Raw genomic sequence first — 12,358 nt, forward strand, 5'->3', positions numbered from 1 at the left:
CGGTGAGGAAACAGAGAAAGTGAGGAGAGGCGCAGCTGTCTCGCCTTTTTTTTCCTTCTCTCTTTGGTGTCGCTTCCCCTGTCCTACCGAAACAGGAACGCGGTGGTCCATAGACGCGAGAAGCACACACATCTGCATGCATGCACTTGAGAACGCTTACCGTACGAGTTGGCTGTGGACGAAGCTTCTGTGCTCTGCGAGCGAGACGAAGAAGGAACTGCTCCCAGAGCTGCTTGTCGGCTCTTCCTCGCTCTGACTCATCAGTGCCTCCAAGAACTGCAGCTGGAGTTTCGGATGCGCGTCGAGAAGATCTACGATCGCACTGGGACTTCGAAAGAGTGCAGGGCCGGCCTCGACGGAGAAAGCCGCTTTCCCCTTCTCGCTCGTCACTCCCTCGGGACCCCGTGCCTCCGCCTCCGAGAGCGCCTGCTGCACCCTGAAGATCTCACATATAAGCCGAGCACTCTTTGTGCAGTTCAGCTCGACGAGCTGCGGGAGGTGTCTAGACACTGCGTGGAGGAAGCGGCGGAGGTCGAGCAGGACGACGCGCCACTTCAAGCTGGAGTCTCCACCCTTTTCCATCTCTCTCTCGTCTCTGGAGAGAAGCGCAGAGGTCGACGGAATCGCCCCCCAAAGCAGTGCACGGATGTAGACGAACGCGCCTTCCTCGTCTGGCCCCTCCCCCTTCTGGCGCGGCGAATCTGCCTCGTGTGAGCCTCGACCCCCATCTGAATCGCCTCTCTCTCCGGTGTCTCCTCCTCGGCCCACGGCGTCGCTGGGGCCCTGCGGGGACTCCGCGCCGGCCGCTCCAGGCCGTAGGGCTCCAGCGCGGATCCAGAGGCCGAGCGATCTGTCGTAGTCTCTCTCAGCTTCGTAGAGAAAAGCAGCAGCTCGGAGGAATCCCCGAGAGGCCAGAAGCTCCTTGTCGCTCGCGTAGAGCCGCAACGCTCTCCGGACCTCTCGCCCCTCGTCCTCTCTCCAGCGACGCGCCCACTGCTGGGCCTCTTCAGCCTCGCGATTCAACACGGCCAGGAGCACCGTCTCTCGATCCCAAGCGCTCCAAGAGCCGCAGCGCGAACAAGAAGAATAAGAGGGAGAACAGGGGGGAGACGAAGAGGAAGAAGCTCTGTGTGGGTCTTGGAGAGAGTCTGGGTCTGGCCGGACGTCTGGCGAAACGGTGTCGCTACGTTCAGGCGTCGTGAGAAGCAGGGAAGACAGTTGCTTCTCCTCTAGCTCGGCGAGGGGCTGGCTGACCAGAAGTCGCAGGAGCGACAGAGTCGGGGGGATGTCAAATACGAGAAAGCGGAGAAGCGCGCGCCGCAGAGAAGAGACAGGAGGCAGCCAGCCACGCATAGCGAAGAATCCGACAAGCAACAACCTCCACAGAACGCCGTGCATCTCGCGTACCGTCTCCCGCAGCTCGTCAGTCAGCTGCCTCAGAGACGCCACTCCTTTCGCAAACGGAGACGCGAGCGAGAAACCTCCACCGGACGGCAAACAAGAAGCTCCAGAAGACGACAGACGCGCAGCGCCTCTGTCGCCTTTGGCTGGGCCTGTGTGCACTGCTGCGAGGGAATCGAGGGCCGCCGCGTATGCCTTATGCTGAGCTGCAGCGTCCACGATACAGTCTGCAGCAGCCGGCAGAAGCAAATTTATCAGAGAGAGAGTGTCATCCTCTTTCTCTCCGTTATCGCGCTCGCCTTCCCTACGCGGTTCGTCCTCTGCAGAGTGAGCGTGAGAGGCAGAGTCAGAGAGCCCTAGAGCCGCAGGCGAGGCAGGTCGGCTCGCTGCATGGGCGAGGAGAAGCGCAGAGAAGAGCTGGAAGACCATGCGGGGAGCCATCATGAAAAGCCGCTTGAAAATCTGCGGCGAGGCCCACCCCGGAGGCTCCAGCTGTTGCGGTTCTTCGCCCTCTGCCTCGACAGCTACGCGGTGGACGGGGCGGCCGCTAGAAGGCGTCGAGAAAAGAAAATCTAGGCGTCTCTTTAGAGACTCGTATGTCACCGAGGGCCGCCGAAACACGTACTCAAGAACGCTGCAGAGGCCGGGAGAGAAAGCCTGCCGGTGAAAAGGAGGCGTCGCGGGCCCTGCCGCGCGCTGTACGTACACCTGGTGGACGAGGCCGCAGCAGCTGCCTTCTCGCCAAAGGAGGTCGACAGCGCGCTTCTCTGCGCAGGACACAGGCTGAGGCCCAGAGGGAAGTTGGTTAGCATTCAACACAGGGTCGGAGGCGACAAGAAAGGAAGACGCTCTGCGACTTCCACCTGCATGCAGCGGATACGGCAGATCCAGAGACACCGAGTAAAGGAAAAAAAACAACTCGCGAGTCGCGCGGAGATTTGCAACATCCCTCGGAGGGACAAAGAGGGGAAGCGCCCCCACGGACCCCACACACGCCGCCGAATTGTCTCCAGGTCCGAGATCCGTGGCCTCGCCCTGCGGTTTCTCGCTCGTTCCAGAAGCCGCAGAAGAGGACGACAAAGCTGTCTGAAGCCAAAGAATGAACTTCTTGAAGATCACGTGTTGCAGGCGATACGCGTCGCCCATCAGCAGCTCGACCGGTGTGCGGAAATCCGCAAAGGCTGAAAAGGCGCAGAGCCCAAACAAAGTCAAGAGCGCATGCAGACATGTACAGCTCACGCATGGACATGTGCACATCAGAGCCTGGGGCGAAGGTGGGAGGGGAGGCTTCGTCATATCTTGCCATACACACATATATGCGTAAGTGCATTTATATATATATTTATATATATATATATTTATATATATATATTTATATATATTTATATATATATATATTTATATGTATATATGTATATATACACACATACACGTAGTAGGTACACATACAGTTGATTATATACCTAGATATACGATGAAGGCACACCTCCACGTATGTTTTGTCTGGCATACCTCTGCTGTAGGTCAAACATACACCAAGCCACATGCGGTGTACAGACACGAGCTGGAGAACCTGGAGGAGGTCGACTGCGCCGGCAAGATTCGCGCCTTCGGCAGGGAGTTCTCCTTCGGCGGACTCGTCGCAGAGAAAGGCGCCCTCCACTTCTTTGCCGTCAGCAGGAATTTCGTCTACTTGCTGTCTCATTGGAACCCCAAAGAGACGCATGAGCACGAACTGAAGAAGCTGCCGAAGGAGGCGATACTTTAGCAAATTTCGTCTGAGCCGCTGCTCCACCCTTCGCCCGGCGGGCCTGGCCTTCCCGTTCGCTGGACCCTCCGCTTCAGTGAGGTGTACGTACAGCTGAGGCAGGAGGGAGAACCGCTCTCTGCACGCGTGACCTTCATCGGTAGCCAGTTGCATGCGTGAGGTACCGTTTTCCTGTTCAGTGGCGCGTGGACCTTCGCCGTCTTTCATCTCGAGCACTTCTCTTGTTCTGTCTCCAGTTTGTAGACTCCCCGAAAGTCTCCCGGCTCTCTCCACTTCCAACAGAGAAGCAAGAAGACTCTCTTCCGCTGCCGCATCCGCCCCCACAAGTCTCGTCAGGGCCCACAGCAGGCGACTGGGGAAAGGCCTGCCTTTTCCAGCTTCTTCGTCCTCGCGGCCCTCGCCGTCCTTCTCTTCCTTCCTCTCGACGTCTGTTCTGTCTTTTACGTCTGTGTCGCCTTCGTTTCTGTCGCCCCGTTTGCCGTCTTCTGCTTCCAGAGCTTTCTGTGTCTCTTCTGCGTCCTCGTCGCGCTCTAAGGCTTGAACAGCGAGCTCAAGCTGAGCCTCGAAGTGCGGGAAGAGAGATGTGAAGACCCCCGGGTCGAGAGCGCCGGGCGGGAGTTTGCCGAGGACCAGGTACCGGACGAGGAGAGAGAAGAAGATTTGTCGAAGACTGTCGCCAAGAGAGACACCGGGAGGAAGAAGAGACGCCGCATCGCTCGGTTCGTCTTTGCTTGCGGAGCCGTCTTGGGGAGACCCGCGCTCGTCGGCGCCGTCCAGTTCATCCAGAAGCTTCCAGAAGGAACGAAACATCACGCCGTTGAGCAGCGGATACAGCTGGAGTTTCACCGTCAGCTCGAAGGCGCAGAAGGCGAGAAGACGCACCAGCGCCAGCCACAGAAGGTCGCCCGGAGGAGACGCGAGGGAAGCTGCCTCTGAAGACGGGAGGAAAGGGGAGAGAGAAGGAAGGAGAGAAAGGAGGAGAGAGGAGAGAATGCGCCGGTTCCTCAAGGTGGAGAGACAGAAGGAGCGAAGAAGCGACGACGCCAAGAAAGAGAGAGCGGCAGCCTGCTTCCGAACGAGAAAGTTCGAAGAAAACGAGCAGAGCGGAGGCAGACGACCCTGAAGGCAAAGAAGCCCACAAGCGAGAGAGAACGCAACGCGTCTGAAGAGAGGGGGGCAGAGGCGCGTCCCTGTCATGGTCACCCTTGATTTTCCAGTTTCTCATGTGCCTCGAAAATCGCAGATCAAGGCTGTTCGTTATCCACGTTTTTCCGCGTTCCTCCGACCTCACCCCTGGCCGTTCCACTCCAGCGTAGAACAGGGCCGTCCATGTGTTTTCTTCTTCGAGAAAAGTTCCGTTTTTAACGCGAGTCTCTGCCTCTGTGCCGCCGAACCACAAACGCTGTCTGTCGCGTTTTCCGACACCGCTTTCGAGGCTCCAGATCGAGCGTTCCCCGCGCTCTCGGTTCTGAGTTCCTCGCTCACGTCGTAGAGACACTTGATCACAGAGAGAACCTCGAGGCCTCTGCCTCCCTCCAAAAGCTCCTCGATAATCTCCAGCCACGAGCGAAGACGAACGACGACGAGGCCCTGAAAACGCAAAAAATGTGGTATGGCAAGGCGCTCAAATCCAGCACTTGCAGATCTAGAAAACAACCAACGCGGTAGACCCCTCACGTCGGTAGACACTGAAATCGAATGCTTTTAGCTGTCTTCTCGGGGCCAGTGCGCTGGAGTCTTTTCCAAACCAGCCATGAAGGGGGCCATGGTCGTCTACATCTCAAGCAGGCGCCACAAAAGACAAATCGTGAGGGAGGAAATCCATCGCAGGTGCTGAGGCGAGGCGACAGGGAGTCGCCAAAGGCGGCCGCAGATCGGCGACCGCCAAGAGAAGCGAAGGAGGCCGACAGGAAGAAGAAACACCCGCGGCAGATGAATCGCAGCAGACAACGTCCATTTCTGGGAGGAATCAGCGAAGACGACGCGTTGCACCGATCGAATCGAGAGAAGCGGAGACGGCCACAAGCCTATAAATGGACCGTGACTCATCTGCAGCGCTTCCGTCCCCACTTCGACCCCGCCTCTGCTTCTTCTCTCACCTCGAGTCCGACGACCCAAACCTCTGTGGCGCCTTCGTCTCCCGGACATCTTCTCCTCTCTCTGCGTGCGCCTGTGTCGCCTCCGTCCGCATCTTCACCAGAAAAAAAAATGTCTGCAAGCAAGGTCTTCTCGCGAGAAACACCGCCGTAGCCTAGAGACAGGGAGTTCGCGTAGGAGGCCGCGAAGACCGGCAGGGCCTCTGGCGCGACCTCGGCCTGGCCGCACGCGTCCGATTTGCCTGCATGCGCCTCCTCGGCCTCGCGGGCGCGAGCCCCGGCGTCGCCCGGCCTCTTGGCCCCGAACAGCAGCCGGTGTCGCGCGCCTTTCTCGCCGCCCAAGAGTCCCCAGGCCCAGCCCCCGTGAGTTCCGGAAAGAGACGCAGGAGAAGCCGGCCGCTCTTCTCGCTGTTTCTCGCGCTGCTGACGCACCAACTGACTAATGAGGCTCACGTCTGTGAAACGGTAGTACACCGGATTGGCCAGAGACACATCCACTTGCTGCAGAAGCATCAACTCGACAAACGAAAAAGTGGAGGAAGAAGATGAAGAAATGGTAGGCGACGGCCTCTGTACCAGTTGGAAGAAGCCGAGCACGTTTACGGAGTTCATGATGCAGAGGATGGAGTCCCCGATCCCCTGGAGACTCTGGATGCGGTGTTCGAAGGAGAAGATTCGGCTTCCAGGCTCGACAAAGAGGGCCTTGTTCCCCTCTGCGGGCTGTTCTGCGGCTCCGCCTGCTCCCAGACGCGGGCCGCGTGGGGTGCGAACGGCGAAGAGTCGGACCTCATTGGAGAGCCCGACGGCGACAACAGGGTCGTCGAAGAAGCGCTTCCGGTGAACTGCCGCTCGAAGCCAAGCGATGCACGGCAGGTCTGGAAGCGCAGTCTGCTGCAACTGCTTCGCGCCTGGGCTCGCGTCTTCTTCACTCTTGCGTTCGTCTCGAGTTCTGCCGAGCCGCGCCTCTCGCCGGGCCTCGCCCTCCAACACCTGGAAGGCCCCAGACTCGACCGAGGAGAAGGAAGAAGAGCACAAGCTTCTGGGCTCCGCCTGGCGCGGCGCCTGGCGACCGTACGGCGGTGGCTCTTCGTGTGGCGCAGCGCTGCTCACACCCTCGGCGGGTGCTTTGGAGCCCGACCCCGGGAGCGCGACTCGCAGAGACCCGGAGAGCAGGTCGAGGCGGAAAACGAGGGAAGGCTGAGGTAGCAACGCGAGAAGCAAAACCGCGTTGCTGCATGCAACCGCGACGACTTGAGCTTCGTCCGCAGGATGGGCAAGGCGAGAGGCCGCCTCGGGCGCCGAGGCCGTTTCTTCCCCCCAGTTCGGCCTGGCGGAGGCCTGCTCGTCCCCCGGAACCCCGCGTCCTAACAGGGGGAGCGCACGGAGGCCCCGCTCGAGGGCGGAGCCCCTGGAGGCGGGCGCAGAGGGCCCAGGAATGCCCCAGGCCGAGGCGGCCGGCGCGGGAGGCGGAGGCAAGACGCGAATGTCGAGGATCGCGCCGAGAGTCTGGATCCCCGGGGTGACGAAGCGTCGGTCGCATGCAACCGACAGAAAAGCCTTCTGGAAGGAAAGCACAAACAAGTCTCCACGCTCGTCCGCGGCGAGTGCGACCGCGAGCGCCCCCGAGGGCAGCACACTCGAGCGCCCCAGGGATGGCACTGGCCACACGCTTGCGCCGTATGACGCCGCGGGACTGGAGCCCGAGGCCCCGCCTTGACTCGACGCTCCGCGCCCGCCTGGCTCTCCACGACCCCCGAGCGAGATGAAACGGAGACAGCAGACGCTGCTGCTCTTGTTCTCCTTCTTCGTGTCCGCGCATGCGTTGCTCGACGCCTGGGGTCCCCTGTGGCCTCTGCTGCAGGCTTCGCTGCCTCTTGCCTGCTCCGACTCTGCAGAAGACGTCAAGGAGACACTGCCGCCCTCCTTCGACAACGCCAGCAGCGACGCCTGGTACCCGCGCAGCAAAGGCACACTCTGCTCGGCCTTCGCTGCCAGGAGGGCCTCTGCGTCCCCTCCCTCTCTCGGGTTCGCTGGGGTGTACGTACACCCGGGCGGTACCTGCTGGCGCTGCGCCTTCGTGGGGTGGATCTCGTACAGCGCGACCGCGCCGCTTTTGTAGCCGACGAGGAGAAAGCGGAGGGAGTCTGCGAGGGAGATCGAGGATACAGCCCCCAGTTTTTCTTCTTCAGGTGCGCCCGTCGCCGAAATCTCTCCGAGACTTAACGAGAGGAAAGACGCAGGGGCAAGACTGCCACTCGAAGCGGAGGAAGAAGCGGAAGGAGACGCACGCGGCGGCTGTGCAGGCGGCGGAAGGAAGAGCGGAAAGGCCTCGGGAGAAGAGAAGAACGAGGCGAAGAAGCTCTGCCGCGAATCTGGGTCAGGGGCCACTGGCAACGCATGCACGTCGACGAGAAGCGCAAAGCCCCGAGAAGTCCCGATCGCCAACAGACTCTGTGAACTGTCGAAGCATGTGGGAAGACCCACAGACGCCACCAGAGACTGAAGCGAAGCGAAGCTGCGCAGCAGGTACAACAAACACAACACTGCATGCAAACGAAAGCCAAGTCAGCGACGCTCCACAAGCAAGAACGAGCATCATCATCACCTCGCGGCACTATCTGGGGATGGTAGTGGATGAATGTACCTTTACATGCATGTACCTATGTATGCTTGCATATCTGTATGTATGTATGCATGGATGTATGCATATCAGTATGTATGTATGCATGGATGTATGCATATCAGTATGTATGTATGTATGCATGTATGTGTATCTGTATGCATGCATGTATGTATATCTCGATACACAGTGTTCACATAAATGTATACAAGAAACAGATCTGTAACATTGTCGAAGTGGCCAGATCGACAGGGAAACTTCGAACTGTTGCTCGGGCTCCGCTGTTGGCTTCCAACCTGTCTGTCTCCTGTGTTTCCGAGCCTTCTTCCTCTGTACACGTTTCTCCCTCACTGACACTCTCCAACTCAGTGGGGATCACCTCTCTGTCGATGCTGCTTTCTCGTGTACAGCCGTCACTCATTGACTCCCCCCCCCCTACGCGTTTTCTACAGGTTTGCAGCCCACATATGGATGCATATATATACATATATATATATATATATATATCCATACATGTTTATGCAAATTTATATATATATATATATATATAAAATGTACATTTGGATCGGTTCGTACCCTTGGGCGACGGCATCGAAAGGCCCCATGGCGGTGTGTCTTGGAGCCTGGACGGTGTGTACTTCCTCAGCAGCTCGGTTTTCTTCAGTTTGCCTCGTGAGAGGACTTTCCAGAGTTTCATGCGTTCCAGTTTCTTTGCCCCATGTATCTCTCCCGCGCTCGAGCTGGGGCCTGTCGTCAGAGGCTAGCGCCGCTGGGAGGAGCCGGTCGACGGCCGCTTGTTCGAGAGGCTCTGGAATGATTGTTCTTCTGCGATCTTTTGCTTCACGTCTTCCCTGGCCTCGCCTCGGCCTTCTTGGCCACGAATCGAAGTCAGCGTCCCCCTCTCGTCGCCCGAAAAAGATTCCTTTCTTCCTCTTTTTCTCGTCTTTTCCTTTGTCTCCGTCGCCTTCCTTGGCCAGGGCGAGAGCCGCCGCGAGCGCCGCTTGCCCACCCCAGGTGACTGCATGCTCCCGGCAGGTCCACTGGAGGGGCGCGTCTGTGAGGAGGCGAAGAGACGCGACGCGAGAAGAAGGAAGAAATCGGGACCTGATGGAAGGAAGCAGACCTCCTGTGCGTCGCGCTTGCCCTTTTCTTCTTCGACGCGCAGAAGCCAGCCTCAGAGGCTCATCCGACGGCGAAGACGCCTCGCTGTCTGACAGTTGTGAGGAGGACCTCGACCAAGAGCGAGAGCCGGAGGTACGCGAAAGAGAAGAAGACGAATCTGATGTCTCTGTCTTCGTCGAGGACCGACGCGTTTTCGAGGCCCTGTCAGAGGGTGAGAGCGAGGAGAACGACGAAACTGCTTTCTTCCGGAGCCTTGCAGCCTGATAGCGAGCTTCCACGTTCTCCTTCCTCAAAGAGTACGCGTCGCCCACCAAAGGTGCTTCGCCGGGCGCTTGCGAAGTACGACTTGCACACTGTGGGTGCGAGAAATCGGGGCGCGGAACCTGGACCGGAAGCTGCGAAAACGGCCTTCTTCCTGGGTCTCTGTCATCTTCTCTCCTTTCGCGGCCTCTTGCAGGTAGAAGCGTCTCTCTATCTGAAGGGGAGAAGGCACCTCCAGCCAAGGCGTTACACGAAGTCTCTGCATGCGAGGACCGCGGAAGAAGAGTCCTGAAGTGCGTCGACAGAGGAAGCGAAACCGAAGAGCATGTGAACAAGTGAGAGAGAGTTGAAAGCTGATGGCCAAGCACCCGAGACATCCGCCAACCACGCACAGACGATCGTCCAAGACGCAACAAAAACTTTCCTCGCTGCATGTCTCGAGTCCTAGGATCCGGCACACCGGTGGCACGCTTCCCGACGCTTCTTTTTGGGCTGATGGATGCGTCGTCGTTCTCAACAGCTCTTTCCCCAGATGTGCCTCTCCCTCTAAATATCAGACTCCGCTTTGTCACTTCACTTTGAAACTCGCTTTCCACGATATGCGCCGCCGCAGGTCTCTGGAATCTTCGCCATGTTTTCACGGCCCCACCGACCTGAATGTCCCCCTCTCACGTCGCCTCTGCTCGCCTGTCTGTCGCTTACCTGAGCCAGTCTTCCTCTTCTTCCTCCTCGATGGCATTCAAGATTTCCTCGACAGTTCTTGTCGTCCTCGCCAACCTTCCAGCCGAGACGTCGCTCTCTCCGCCTGTCGCTTCCTTCTCCTTCTGACACCCTGCGACACCCGGAGAGGAATGAGACATGGAAATCGGCTCTTCCGGAGCTCGCGCCTCTGCGTCAACGCGGCCGGACAAGCCCAGTGCCTGCGCAGGGCTGGAAGGCTGTGTGGGGTGTACAGACACCTCAGAACAGTGCGTCGCCGTCCCTTGCCTCTGCCCTCCTCCTCCGCCTTCTGCCCACTCTTTGTCGGCGAAGTTTGCCAGTGCCGCTGACTCCCCAGCACCGGCTTGCGAGGAAGCCGTCGCCAGCCCTCCACTGCTCTGGCGACCGTTGCCATCTCGATCTGCATGGGACCGCGAGTTGCCGAGTATAAGCCGGTCGAACTCCTCATCGTCAGACAAGTCTTGCTGGAGGATCTCCTCCAGAATCCGCTTCTTCTCTTCTTCCCTCTCCTGTCTCGCTCGTTCCGTCTCCAGGCCAGCAGGAGGCAGCGAGCCCCAGTCCCCGCCTTCGCGCGTCTCCATCGCGGTTGAAGATGGCAGAGAACGGAAGGCGGGGATGGAACGGGCGAGGTGAGCAGATCTCCATAAAGGAGATTCTGAAGAGGAACTGCTGCCAACAGACGCTCGGCAAAAGGAGCCGGGGCAGGGGGGAATGGGAGGGACGGAGAGGGAGAGAGAGAAAACCGCGAGACAGTGAGACTATACCGGAGAAGCAAAGATGGGGCCCCGTGGAGATAGCAACGAAGGAAACAGAAGAAGAGGCCAAGTGGAAGGAGGAAGTCCAGGAGTCTTCAAACTGTGAGGGCGCCTGAAGAAAGAAACGCTCCGGTTCCAGCCGAGGAAGAAGCGAGACGAGAGGCACGGCGAAACAGGGAAGGAACAGGAAAAGTGGAACTGCAAAGAAAGGAAGGTGAGGACAGAGTAAGCAGTGAAACCAGACAAGCAGACGAGACACGAGGAGAGAGACACAGGCGTAGTGGAGAGAAAACGGACTTTCTCGACGGAAAAAAGACACCGAAACACACAACTTGACCCAAGTTGAGGAACCGCACGTTATGAAGCTCTGGACAGAGAACGTAATACACAACGGAAACGTCAGCTAGAGAGGGCGTCACCGCAGAGAGGAACACGCAGGGTGTACGTACACCCGAGAGGCTCGCCGTGGCGATGCACCTTCCCGGTAGCGAGAGCCTCCCTGCAGCAACCAAGCGGGTCGTCTCCTCTGAACGGATTTCTCGTTCGTGTGAAGCAAAGCATTTCTGTTCACTAGCATCCACGACGAAGGGCGCGCAGGCGACAGAGCGATCAGCTGTCGACCGAAATTCGCATGCGTGGAGCCTCCGCTGCATCCCATGCTTCTGTCAGAGAGGTTGTGAGGACAGGCCAACGTTGAACGGCTTTCAGGCGAAAGTGGAAGAGCGGTTACCGACGATAGTGAGACGGTGAGAGGAGCTGGAGGTCGCTAGTTCCGGCTTCTCGCAGTCCTCCTAGACGAAGAGAGAAATTGACGAGCTTCATCTGGAGAAGAGGCCCGAAACAGAAAAGCCATGCATCTGGGGAAGCACGCATCGCGTTGAAACAGGCAGTCCGAACAGTCTCGCTGGAGTGTCTGTACGCTCGCAGGCAAAAGCAGGCGGGCGACGAGGTGACTTTTTTCGCCGAAGCCATGTCACAGGAAACCGTGTGCTTACGGCAGGCACTTAAGCGCGACTGGAGGCGTGAGGTCAACAGAAGAAAAAATAGGGGAGAAGAAAACGAGCTTCCTTAGACATCAAAAGACACACCAGATGGGCTTCTGCCGAGTCGGTTCCGTTGCGCTGTCGCGAGCAGAACCCCGAAGAAGAAATGGAGGGAGGAACGACGGTGTTTCCAACACGGCCGGAAGAAGGTTGCCCGTGAAGAAGAGCAGCGGAGAAAGCTGAAAAGAAACCGCCGACAGGTCGGTCTTCGTTTTTGTCTCCAAAGGTGACTTGCAGCTCTGCTGTCTGCTGTCCAGAACACAGCCAGAAAGCTGTTTTTCGCTGCCTCTCGCCGTAGAATTATGTGCATGCAGAGTCTTTCCCGTCTCTCCATTTAGCGCCAGGTTGTCCTCCGGTTTTTGGAAAAAGCACATCTCTGGTGAATCTCTTCTTGCGTGTGAAACCCTTTCTCGCGAACCTACACACACTTGTGTACGTCTGCGTGTGTCTGCATGCTAATCCCCGGCAGAGTCAGAGTCTCCTCTAGAGAAAAGAACACCCGATACTTATCGCTGCACAGCACGAGACACCCACCAGCGCGTCGGTACACACGGGTAAAGCTCGATAAACGT

At 58.3% G+C, this 12,358-nt stretch overlaps 1 protein-coding gene across 1 annotated transcript in view; it reads right to left on the minus strand.

Annotated features, from left to right (window-relative positions):
- The window catches only part of TGME49_289520 (hypothetical protein), a 16,912-nt gene extending 5,048 nt beyond the window's left edge, over positions 1-11,864 (minus strand). The window contains exons 1-6 of the mRNA XM_018782084.1: positions 9,971-11,864; positions 8,462-9,556; positions 5,269-7,780; positions 4,655-4,759; positions 2,914-4,288; positions 161-2,582 (exon numbers count right to left, since the gene is read on the minus strand). Coding sequence (XP_018636408.1) covers positions 161-2,582; positions 2,914-4,288; positions 4,655-4,759; positions 5,269-7,780; positions 8,462-9,556; positions 9,971-10,569 — 8,108 coding nt within the window. The 5' untranslated portion in view covers positions 10,570-11,864. The remainder of the gene's footprint in view (positions 1-160; positions 2,583-2,913; positions 4,289-4,654; positions 4,760-5,268; positions 7,781-8,461; positions 9,557-9,970) is intronic.
- Positions 11,865-12,358: the final 494 nt, after the last annotated feature.

Source organism: Toxoplasma gondii, chromosome IX, assembly GCF_000006565.2.
Source record: "Toxoplasma gondii ME49 chromosome IX, whole genome shotgun sequence".
In the NCBI taxonomy this organism is placed as follows: Eukaryota; Apicomplexa; class Conoidasida; order Eucoccidiorida; family Sarcocystidae; genus Toxoplasma; species Toxoplasma gondii.